Source organism: Gavia stellata, chromosome 9 (genome assembly GCF_030936135.1).
Source record: "Gavia stellata isolate bGavSte3 chromosome 9, bGavSte3.hap2, whole genome shotgun sequence".
Classification (NCBI taxonomy): domain Eukaryota; kingdom Metazoa; phylum Chordata; class Aves; order Gaviiformes; family Gaviidae; genus Gavia; species Gavia stellata.
Genome location: NC_082602.1, coordinates 18,817,010 through 18,827,200, shown reverse-complemented (window position 1 = coordinate 18,827,200; position 10,191 = coordinate 18,817,010). Strand labels below are relative to the sequence as shown.

The window sequence follows — 10,191 nt, the reverse complement described above, 5'->3', positions numbered from 1 at the left end:
TACAAGTAGTGAGTTTACTTGTTCCAGCATTTTTTGAGCGGTGGGTGGGTGAGGGGATTTAACTGTCAGCAGCTCCTGGCTTCTGACCCCTGTCTCCATTTTGAAGGGGGGGTACAAAGCTTGCATTTTACAGTCTTTCCGTGCCTCACTGTCCCCCAGTAGTTCTCACAGATAACAGGAAATATTTCTGGGATTACTTTGTGTGAAGTGCACCATGCCCAGGTGGTCTGAAAAATTCCTGTTTGTCTAAATACTCTCTTACTTGCGCTTTCCTTATTCAAGGGCAGACTTTTAGCCCCCATCACCGGCATGGCTTGTGCTGTCCGTTTCCCCATAGCTGTCTCTATCTGAAGGCTAATGCAAAGTGCACCCAACAGTTGGGTCTCCTCAGGGGCTGCCGTCAGTGTTTCCCCTCTCTGCTAAAAAGCAGCACAACACCGTCCTTGGTTAGTCTCTTACTGTTAATACAACGGAGACTTGTTTTCTGACGTCTCTTGCTTGGTGCACGCTCGCTGTTACCAAATAGAGCTCCAAACTGCGGGCTGGGTGTGAACATCCACGCTCCTGCTGGAGCTATTAAAAACGGGGCTCAGGTAGATAGCTAGCTCTAAGAGGTGGACCTAATTTCTGTCTTAACTGCCTTTTAGGACCTGGTTGCAGCCAGGCCCGGGAAAGGCTGGGCTGGGCTGGGCTGGGGCACGCTCCTTACCCCCGCGGGCGAGGCGGGCAGCCGGACCCGGCCGCGGGCGCGCCGCGCCGCCGCTGAAGGCGGGGGAGGTGGTGCCACCTAGCGGCTGCCAGCGCCCAGGGCAGCCGGGGCGGACCCCGCCGGCAGCCGCGCCCGGGCAGCGCGGGGATGGGGATGCCGCGCTCCTGCCCGCGCCCGGAGGACGGGAAAAGCCCCCGGGCAAAGCCTTCGCCTCTCCCGGCCCCCGCCGGCTCTCCAGCCTTGCTTCCCCGGCTCTCGCAGCCTGGGGCTCCGTCTCCTCCTGCCCTTGAAGTCTTCTCTGCAGCACGTCCCCTGCCCTGCCTTGTGCCAGAGCTGCAGGGCTGCTCCCCCGCACCCTGCATCCTCCCCGCATTGCTCCGGCCACCCCGAAGCCAAGCGGCTCCAGCTGCACAGGCGTCCCCAAAGGCGCCTTCAGTGGGGACCACGGCTCCCCCTGAGCAACGACTCCCGCAAAAGAGAGGCAACTAATTGCTCTCTGTGCCCTCAAAGTAAAAAAGAACCAAAATAGACAAAACCTCAAGATACGTCCCCTCCAAAACAGGTCTGTTGGCTATTTCAGCTCACCAGCAACACATAAGAAGGACTTTCCTCTTCTTCACAGAGTACCATGAGGAGTCATTTCTACAAAGCTTTAGGGAAATAGTACTGACCTGGGGAAGGAGGTTGCTGTTATTATCTCCCCGAGCCCCAGCAAGCACCACCGCTTCCTCCCACTGGCAGCTCAGCACTCCAGACAACTTGCCAAACAGCAGCAGCAGCAATATAAAACACAGGAGAAATCAAAGTCTTCCCCTGCCTAGGTCTGGGCAATTTATTTCTTGTTTAGCCAGAGAGAACGGCAGGGGCTGATGCTGGGCCCACGTCGTGCATTCCCTGGGGAGGGCATAGGGCAGCCGGGGTAAGGCGAGCCCACCTGGCAGCATTGGAAAGGGGGTACCCTCATTCTGGGAGGAGGGATGTGGCTGTTTGAAAAGCTGCAATGCCTCTTGGAAGGGGAGAGAGTCCCTACAAGACACTCTCAGCAAACCCTCCTTCTGCTGGGGAGATTCCTGACCCATGAAAGATACTTTCTACCCCAGAAGCCTGCATGGATGCAGCAGCAGCAAAGAGTTCTTCCTGAGGTGAAAACTTCTGGAGATGCAGAGCCCTGCTTCCAGCACCCTGCTCTGTACCACTGAGCGAGGCAGTGCTGGCTGACCTCATCCCGCAGAGCATCACCTCTGGAGTACCAAGAGCACATCAGGCAGTTTAGGCAGAAAAGAGCAACTGTGGAAACACACCGCTTCTTCAATGCTCTTGTGCTCGCTGGGATGCCTGGCGCAGCTGAGGGAGCACTGCTGGGGCAGCTGTAGGCACGTGTGAGGAGAGAGCTAGCGGCTGCCTCACCGGGACCACAGCTGTCACAGAATGTGCCCCAAATAGCACCATGCAGGAGAGAGGTTACTCCATTACTCCCATGTGTTCACCATACCTCTCTAAAGAGAGCTTCCAAACATGGAGGCCAGTTTATTCCTCTTCCCCAAACACCATCACCTCAGCTGCCTGCTTCTGCATTTCCCAAAGCCAGGGAAGGTGTTGCTCTGCTCCCACCCACCATGCTGGGAAGTCCAGAGCGGAGGCCCTGCTCTTCGGAGGAGGCTGGGCAGGGCGCAGGCTGCTGCCATCTCCCGGGGTGGGAAGTGCAGCCCACAGCCCTGCAGTAGCTTTCCAGCCCACTGCCTGGAAGGGCCAAATCCCATTCACCAGGTAGGAGCCAGCATCCACCCAGAGGCTTGGACACTGGGGTGCTCCTGGCCAGGCTCAGACTCTGAGGCTCATCTTGGCTTTATGAAGCACAGTGCCTTCAAGCAGCCACATGCTCAGTTCAGATGGTAAAACAAAAGCCTGCATTTTTTACCATCTCCCTCTCATTTCTAGTTCCCTGGTGGTGAGCAAAGGGGCTCGGGCAGCAGGACCAGCTGTTGATGACTGCAGAAGGCGGAAGCACAGAGGGACAGAGCCTGCGGGACACCTCACTGTTGCTAACCCTCAGGAAGACACAGGATCGAGATGGAGAAAGCAACGCTTCTCTCACAGTTCAGAATAAAGGTCAAGTATGAAAAAGGCATCAAATAAATCAATACATACATGACAGCATTTATTAGTCGATTTTACAGATCACACAGTGGCAGATGCACCCTGAGAGGAGCTGGCTCTGGGACCCTTCTCCCTCCAGCCTGCGGGGCTGGCCCTGGGCTGGGACCATAGGCAATGCCTGACACGCTCTGCAGGGCAGAGCTGGGCCCTGCTCAGCTTCCAGGGTCTGAGGCAGTAGCTAGTCAGGTTTAATAGATTGTTTAATGTCACACAAGGGGCAGACCCTGGATAACAGCCATTAAAGTTCATAGGATTCAGTTCTTTCCACCGCAGAGGAGGAGGGAGAGCCTGGACAGAGCCCCTCACGTCTCGCTGGATAACCCCATCGCTCAGAAGCTGCTTTCAGCTGGATCACCGGTATGGGGGGTAACATTTAAACCTGTGTCTACCCCCTCAGCATTTACAGCAGATCAGGTAAAGCATTACTCAGGTCATTGCTTGGGCTCAGTTCACAGTCTTAGTGTTGCTTTTCCAGCTCTATGTTTAGCACCACTGCTTATCTTCTCACCCAGGGCTCTCCTGGGGAGCTCCAGCGAGTGTGTGGCACTTGGGAAGGACCCCACTGAGCCCCTCCTGGGGCTATGGGTCACACAGTCCCCCCAAGGGGTCCCATCGGCCTCCTGCTACCAGCTCAGCCCAGGCAGATACCAGTGGGGACAGCACTTACCCCAGCCCCAGGGGAAGGGAGCTGAGCGAGGGGCAGGGACTGAGGGCCAACATCACTGCTGCACTGGTAAAGCCCAGACTGGTGTGAACTAGGGAAGGGAAGCATCCCGACAGGGTTTCACCTGCTAGCCAACAAGCTTGAGGCTTACACGCTCTGCTTCCCTGTTTGAGGGCACAGGTTACTTTCAGGGTTGGAAGATGACACAGGGGGGAAGGTGTCACCCCTCTGGCCTGGATGGAAAAAGGACATGCAGCCAGCTCAGTCTCTGCCTGCTCCGGGCACGGTGAGCCATGAGTGCTGCACAGTGCTAAATGTCTGTGCAGCATCTGGCCACAAAATGGTCTTTAAGCAGCCCCTGTCCCCACAGGTTGGTACGAAGGGGTCGGTGCTACTCCAAGGTAAGAGGACACGCTGAGGCACAGAGATGGAAGGCAGGACTTGTGCAAGGCCACAGTACAAACATGTGATGAGGTTCGTCCCAGGGCACGTGAGCACCTTGGCCCGCATCCTGCCCTCCTAGTACCAGCGTACAGAGGAAGAGCGGGATCTTCACCGTGGCCCAGGACAGGACTGAGAGGGGCACTGGATGAGGTAGGGAATGGTTCCTCCTCTCCCTACGTTAACAGGGTGAGCCTAAAACCAGGCAGCGTCATATTGGCCAGAAGCCCCTGGTTTGAAGGGGAAGAGCAGCTCTGAAGGAGCCTTACGAGTTTGGTTCCAGGATGAAAAAGACATTCCTGTTTCTCCTCCCTACACAACCTTAAAAAACAGCTGGGATTTTCCAGTTCAGTGCTGTTCCCACTGGCAACCTACCAGGTTGGGGCAACCTACTGCCCCACACAGAGAGTAGCAGCAGGTTTAGGCTCTGCTCTCCTGCTCTCCCCCAGAATTGGGGACTATGGAGTGAGCAGTGCTGTTTTGAGAGGAGTTTCCTTACCTTTTCCCAAGGAGAGACCTGGCGCATGCAGGATCCAAGCAGTCCCTGGGAAGGCAGCAAGGCACAAGGCAAAACCGAGTGTTGCAGAGAAGAGGAAAAAGCAAAACCACAGCTCTGAGGGCTCGCACCCCCGGCCACCTCCCCTCTCCTCCTGCTATCAGCCTGCGACAACCCACACCTCACTCTGACACCCACTGCAAGGCAGACACACCAAAGGCCATTGTGCAAGTTAATCTGAAGGCTGTTATCCAGAGTCACCTCCTCCTAACCCCCATCACACCTGTCCCATCAGGCACCTGATCTCCAGATAGGAGTGAAAAGTTTCCCCTTTCCCTCTCCCCGCCTCCACCTCAGTCTCCTCTTCCCTCCCTGATTTTATTCCCCCTTTGATTTCTGGGTGCTCCTCCAATAAGTCTTGAAGAAGAAGAAGTTGCAGAAGCACACCAGGAAACTGAGATACAATACGAATGAAAGGAAAACAGTTGTCCAGGTGTTGTGGCAGACCTTATCCTCCATCCAGAAGATGATCAAGACATTCAATATTATATATGCCAGCATCTGCAGCATCTGTGAAAAAGGTGATTGCCATGGTGATGAAGCAGGATACCTGGAAGCCTGCGGCTCACATGGTGTAGTAGGAGTACATGACAGCATGGACACTGGAGTTCAAGACTGCAAAGCCAGCCACCGCCAGCCACCACATCCTTATAGCCATACCAGGTGACGATCAGTATGGTAACGTGGTGGTACAAGTGGACAGAGATGAGCTGCTTTTTCTGGAGAACAATGAACACAGCATCACCTTGGGTTGCGGGAGAGGTGCGTTGTTAGTCAGGTAAAAGCACAACAGTTGCGCAGGTTTGCATGTGAAGCAGAATGAGCAAGCTGCAATGTTGAAGCCATTATGTGGCTTGATCCCACCAAAACCTAGGTTCCCATTGGAATTGTCTGTATCGATAAAGCCCATGCAGGCACCTACCCGCTGGCACGTTTGTGGTACAAGAGCCCCTTGCCCCAGGCTTGCTTACCTAGCTCCACCTACACAGCACTTCAGACCAGCTCTTCTGTAGTTTTTTGGATGGACACCAGGTGGAAAGCCCAGCCCTCTCCTGCCTGCTTGCCTGCAGTGCCCTTGCCACAGTCGTCCCAGTGCATAATTGCCTAGTCCAGGCGCTGGCCTGGGGATCAAACCAGAGCAATAACACCAGGCTGCAACCTGGAAAGAGACCGTGTCGTCTGGGCTGAGCAACAGGGAGCGAGAAAATGAGTGACACGTGCAAATCTAGACAGCCCTGTTCTCCAAATAACATTTGGACAGAGACCTGTAAAAAAACCTGATTGTAAAAGCAAAGGAGTTATGAACACATGGGATAAGAAGAAGTTTCAGACTCACCCAGTTCCAGGACTTTGCTCAGCACAAATAAATAGACCCAAGGCCTGGAGATGGGGTGTACATAGAAGGATTGACTACACACCACTTGCTTAAATCCCTTGGTAGGGAGGATGAAGGCCATTTGCTTCCAGTTCCGATGGGCCCCAATGGCACTGCAAGAAAACTAGAGGAGAGCTGAACACCGTGCCCAGGGCCCCACCAGAGCCTCCAACAGCTCTGCACCCAAGAATGTTCAGCTAACTCCACCTCAATGCCCAGGGCTGTCTCGGGGATGTCTAAACAAACTGTTGTCTTAGACTTCCAAGCAGGTTGCAGCTCTCCGTTTGCTGAGCACAGGCTTGCCCAAGGCCAGGATTTCAAACACACATATTTCTGCAAGACAAAGCAAGGAAGGGCTGCTGCTCACACCAGAACAACATCAAGGCACAAGGAGTAAGGTGGTTGTGAGCCACCAACATGGCCCTTTGGCTTGCCTGGCGCCATGCAGCAGCTCCTGGAGGACGGCAGCAGCCAAGGTCCGAGTAGTGAAGAATGCTCTCCTGTTACACCCTCTGCTTCCACTGCTTGAAGAGGCACTCAAGAGTAAGAGCTGCCACATCTGGTCAGAAAAGGGGGACAATTGTCCTGGTGTCCCACCTCCTGACAGGGGCCAACAGTGCATGCCCAGGGAGCATCTACAACCTCCTGTGGCAAGCAGTTCCTATAGCTTATGAGAAGAAACATCCCTTTTTCTTTGTTATCAACCTGTACGTTTCACTTGTATGAGCTTGTCTCCGAACAGACTGTGAAAAGTCATCCCCTGAGCCCCCCTCTCCCACAACTTGTGATTTTACAGACCACTGCCATCACCTACCCTCACAGAGGGCAACCAGTGTCCCTTAGACTTGACCAAAGCCAGCTTGTGCATGTAGGCAGAGACACTCCTCTGGAGTTACAGAGGCAGTAGTCTAGTTTTGTTCTCTCCCACCAAACAGACTGAAAAGGTGTGGAGATGAGGGTAATGTTGGAAAATTGACATCTGCTTGTTTAATTACAGAGCATGGGCTGAATCATTCTCATGGTCACTGCAGGAAACAAGTATCGTAAGACTGGACAGTTTGAAAGTAGATATTTTAGATTGATCGTCACATCTTACATGGCTGGGGAAAAAAAAAGTCAGAGCTAGAACCTGGCAGTAGTACCAGGCTGTTCTTAAAAGGTGTCTCTAAAAAATGGGCAGCAAAATAACCCTGTCTTTGTACCATCATTCTCCTGCCATTGCAACTACTCATACTTTTTTCTTTTTTCCCCTCTATCAAAGCATACTGGAAAGACAACCCAAGGACTGGTGACTGCCAGCAACTTTGATACATTCAACCGGTTTACGCTACCGGCCAGAGAGGACCTCCCAGCCTCCTTCATGCTCTTCTTTAGATTTACAGTAGGAAAGGTGCTTCTGTGAGAGTACCAGAATTTTCCCCACCTCCTACACAACAGGATTAGAAAAAGGTGGGAGAAAAAAAATCTCCATTTTTAAGAGTAACAGACCTCAAATCAAACTTATAATTGTCAGGCACCCTTTGAACAAGGATCTCTGCTCTTGCAGACTTCACATTCAAATCTACCCACCAATGATCTTCAAGCACAGTTCCCAGTGGTCCTTCTGCAACTCATTTGACTTGCTGGAGTATTTCTGGTGGGGAGCCAACGACCTGTATGAGCAGCTCACTTCCCCTTATGGGAAAAGGCCTCCAAGGGGAAAAAGAACATTTATTTCCCTAATGACATAATGGGTATCCAGAACTTCCCGTCAATCCAGTCCTGAGGGAAGGTCTACAGCTGTTTCCGGCTTTTGCAAAGGCTCTTACCTGAACAAGGCCAGACTGAGGGACCACAGGGTCAGTGGTGCGCGTAGTTTGTAGCCTCTCCATTCCTTCATGAAATGCTGGATTCCAAAGATCAGGATCACATAAGCCACAGCAAAAAATAGAGACCTGTGCCTGCAAGTAGGGGAGAGGGAGCGGTCAGGGAAAGATCCAGACCGACTTATTTCCAGCTGGACTTCTGTAGCCCCATTAAAGGCTCCATCCCTTTAATCTGAGCCCATGATGGCTAGGTAGGACCTGAAAGAGAAAGGGCAATTTCCTTAGGACCGTAAAATAAGGCTGTGGATCCTTCTGGAGAGGGGGTTTCCCATTAGATTGCTTCTACAGCATTAGAGAAATAAATCTTATTTGAGGCAGCCCTAAATACATTAAATGCTCATTTAAAGCTCAAATTGCTATTTGCAACAAGAGTTTCAGTTTTCTAGTAAAGATTCACTTTTTCATCAGTACATGTGGAGGGAGGACTAGTTTCTGATATGGTGACTGAGCATAGTCTCATTCGCCCTGTGGACAAAATTACAAGAAAATTGATTTTTGCCCAGATATCACATTTTATACCCTGAGTCTTAAAAGATTCCCTAATTCAGGACAGTAAGCAACAAATTGACTACTTTGCTAGCAGATAGCACGTTTGACTTCCGCCAAGGCTGAAGAGCACGTGAGTGTTTGTGAAAGACTGCAGGTACCATCCAGGATGAGTAACAGCATGCCAAATCATGGTAGAATCCAAAGTGCGGGAAGTGGTTTCTGGGAAGATAGAGTAGGTAATCTCTCTCCTAAGAATCTCACAGACAAATTAACAAAAACTAAGCTTTGGGAAAGGTAAACAACAACAACCATCTATGGCTCCTTGGCCTCGCAGATCAATCACTTCCGTAGCAAGTGGCACAAAAGAGGATGTACAGAGCAGTCTGTAGAAGGACTTAAACACAGTGGATATGCAGGGGGAGACAAGAAAGCAGCTACACTAACTAAGACAGTGGCAAAATGTTATCAGCGTGCGGGACAGGGGCAGTGTGGCCACCAAGGTCTTCACTTGCTCGTTGGCTAGCTGACTCTGTAGCTGTACTGTCACCAGTTACGTACCTGCTCCACACAGGTGGGGACATGGAAACAAGGAGGCAGAGTAGCTGATTCTTAAAAATTATGTTATTTATTTATTTTAATTCCAGGTAGGATATGCTAGTTCAGGCTGGCCTTAAATAAGAGAGACCTGACAGTCTCTGCAGGACAAGAGAGAGCGCACACAAAGCCAGCCTCGCTCAGACAGACCCACACTAGTCTGAGCTACCCTGCCAGCCCCACCAGTGCAGAGGACAGCCAGTTTTCTGCACAGGAAGCAGGGGTGAGCAGGCCAAGATGGCACATAACCACCTCCAAATCAGCTTGTCGTACTGTCTGTGATTGATTGTTACTTGTGGTTTACACATCAGAGCACAGTGGAAGCCATTGAGGGATCTCCTTGCACAAGCACTGCAAGCTTTCATTAAAGCTTAGGATAATGCCCTGATTCCATATGTCCCTCTCGGCTGCAGAGAATGTAATATCATACATGGACCTTCCCAGGGGCAGCTTCTCCACCACACTGACCATGCTATGAAAGCAAAGAACAATCCTTGTGTTCTTGACCAAAATATCTTTTAACCCTTTTGATCCCAACAGAGGTGGTATGGCAAGTAAGCCATGATTTTGTAACACATAGTGCAGCTTGGTTTAAGTAGGTTTAAGAGGCGGGAAGAAATGGTAAGAATAAGGAAACAAACTTTCTGTCCTGGTTGACTCCCTAACTTTGGAAACCAACCTAGGTTTAACACATAGTGCAGCAAAGAACTCGACACAAGATGCTGGAGAAATTACCCTGGGCTGTTAGGCTTACATTCAGCTAATGCAAAGCTTATGCCTGCGTAAGTGGTGAAACACTGGAACAGATTGCCCAGAGAGGTCGTAGATGCCCCATCCCTGGAAACATTCAATGTCAGGTTGGACAGGGCTCTGGGCAACCTGCTCTAGTTGAAGATGTCCCTGCCCATTGCAGGGGGGGTTGGACAAGATGACCTTTAAAGGTCCCTTCCAACCCAAACTATTCTATGATTCTCTAATAATCCCTACATGCAAAAGCTGATGCAAAATGAGATATTATTTACATTTTCTGGCACTTCTGTGTGGGCAGCACACAGCTTTGGGTGCTGGGCAGCTCTGAAGAGCTTTTTAAAAAAAGGGCAACAGCAGGTAGTGCAACACAATAAATAGCACAGCTGTTCAAAAGCCAAAGCTGCGAGCGCACAAACGCACATTTTCGCGTAGACTGAGGCCTCATAAACAGCAGTCTGCAAAAGACTGTTGGTAGCTGGTTTGGGTAAAACCCAGGCAGTGGGCACGACTTGTTCCAAGGCGAGGGAAGAGCTGCAGTGCAAGCGTCAAGTTAGAGAGCTTCAGCCAGTGGTGTAGGCAGGAGGTGGCGCT

General features: G+C 51.5%; 1 protein-coding gene across 1 annotated transcript; it reads right to left on the bottom strand.

Annotated features, from left to right (window-relative positions):
• Positions 1 to 4,845: 4,845 nt before the first annotated feature.
• On the bottom strand, positions 4,846 to 8,837 carry ELOVL3 (ELOVL fatty acid elongase 3). Its single transcript, XM_059821325.1, is given in 6 exon segments — positions 4,846 to 5,046; positions 5,048 to 5,149; positions 5,151 to 5,272; positions 5,864 to 6,015; positions 7,711 to 7,842; positions 8,815 to 8,837. Coding segments are annotated over 6 exon segments (732 nt in total).
• Positions 8,838 to 10,191: the final 1,354 nt, after the last annotated feature.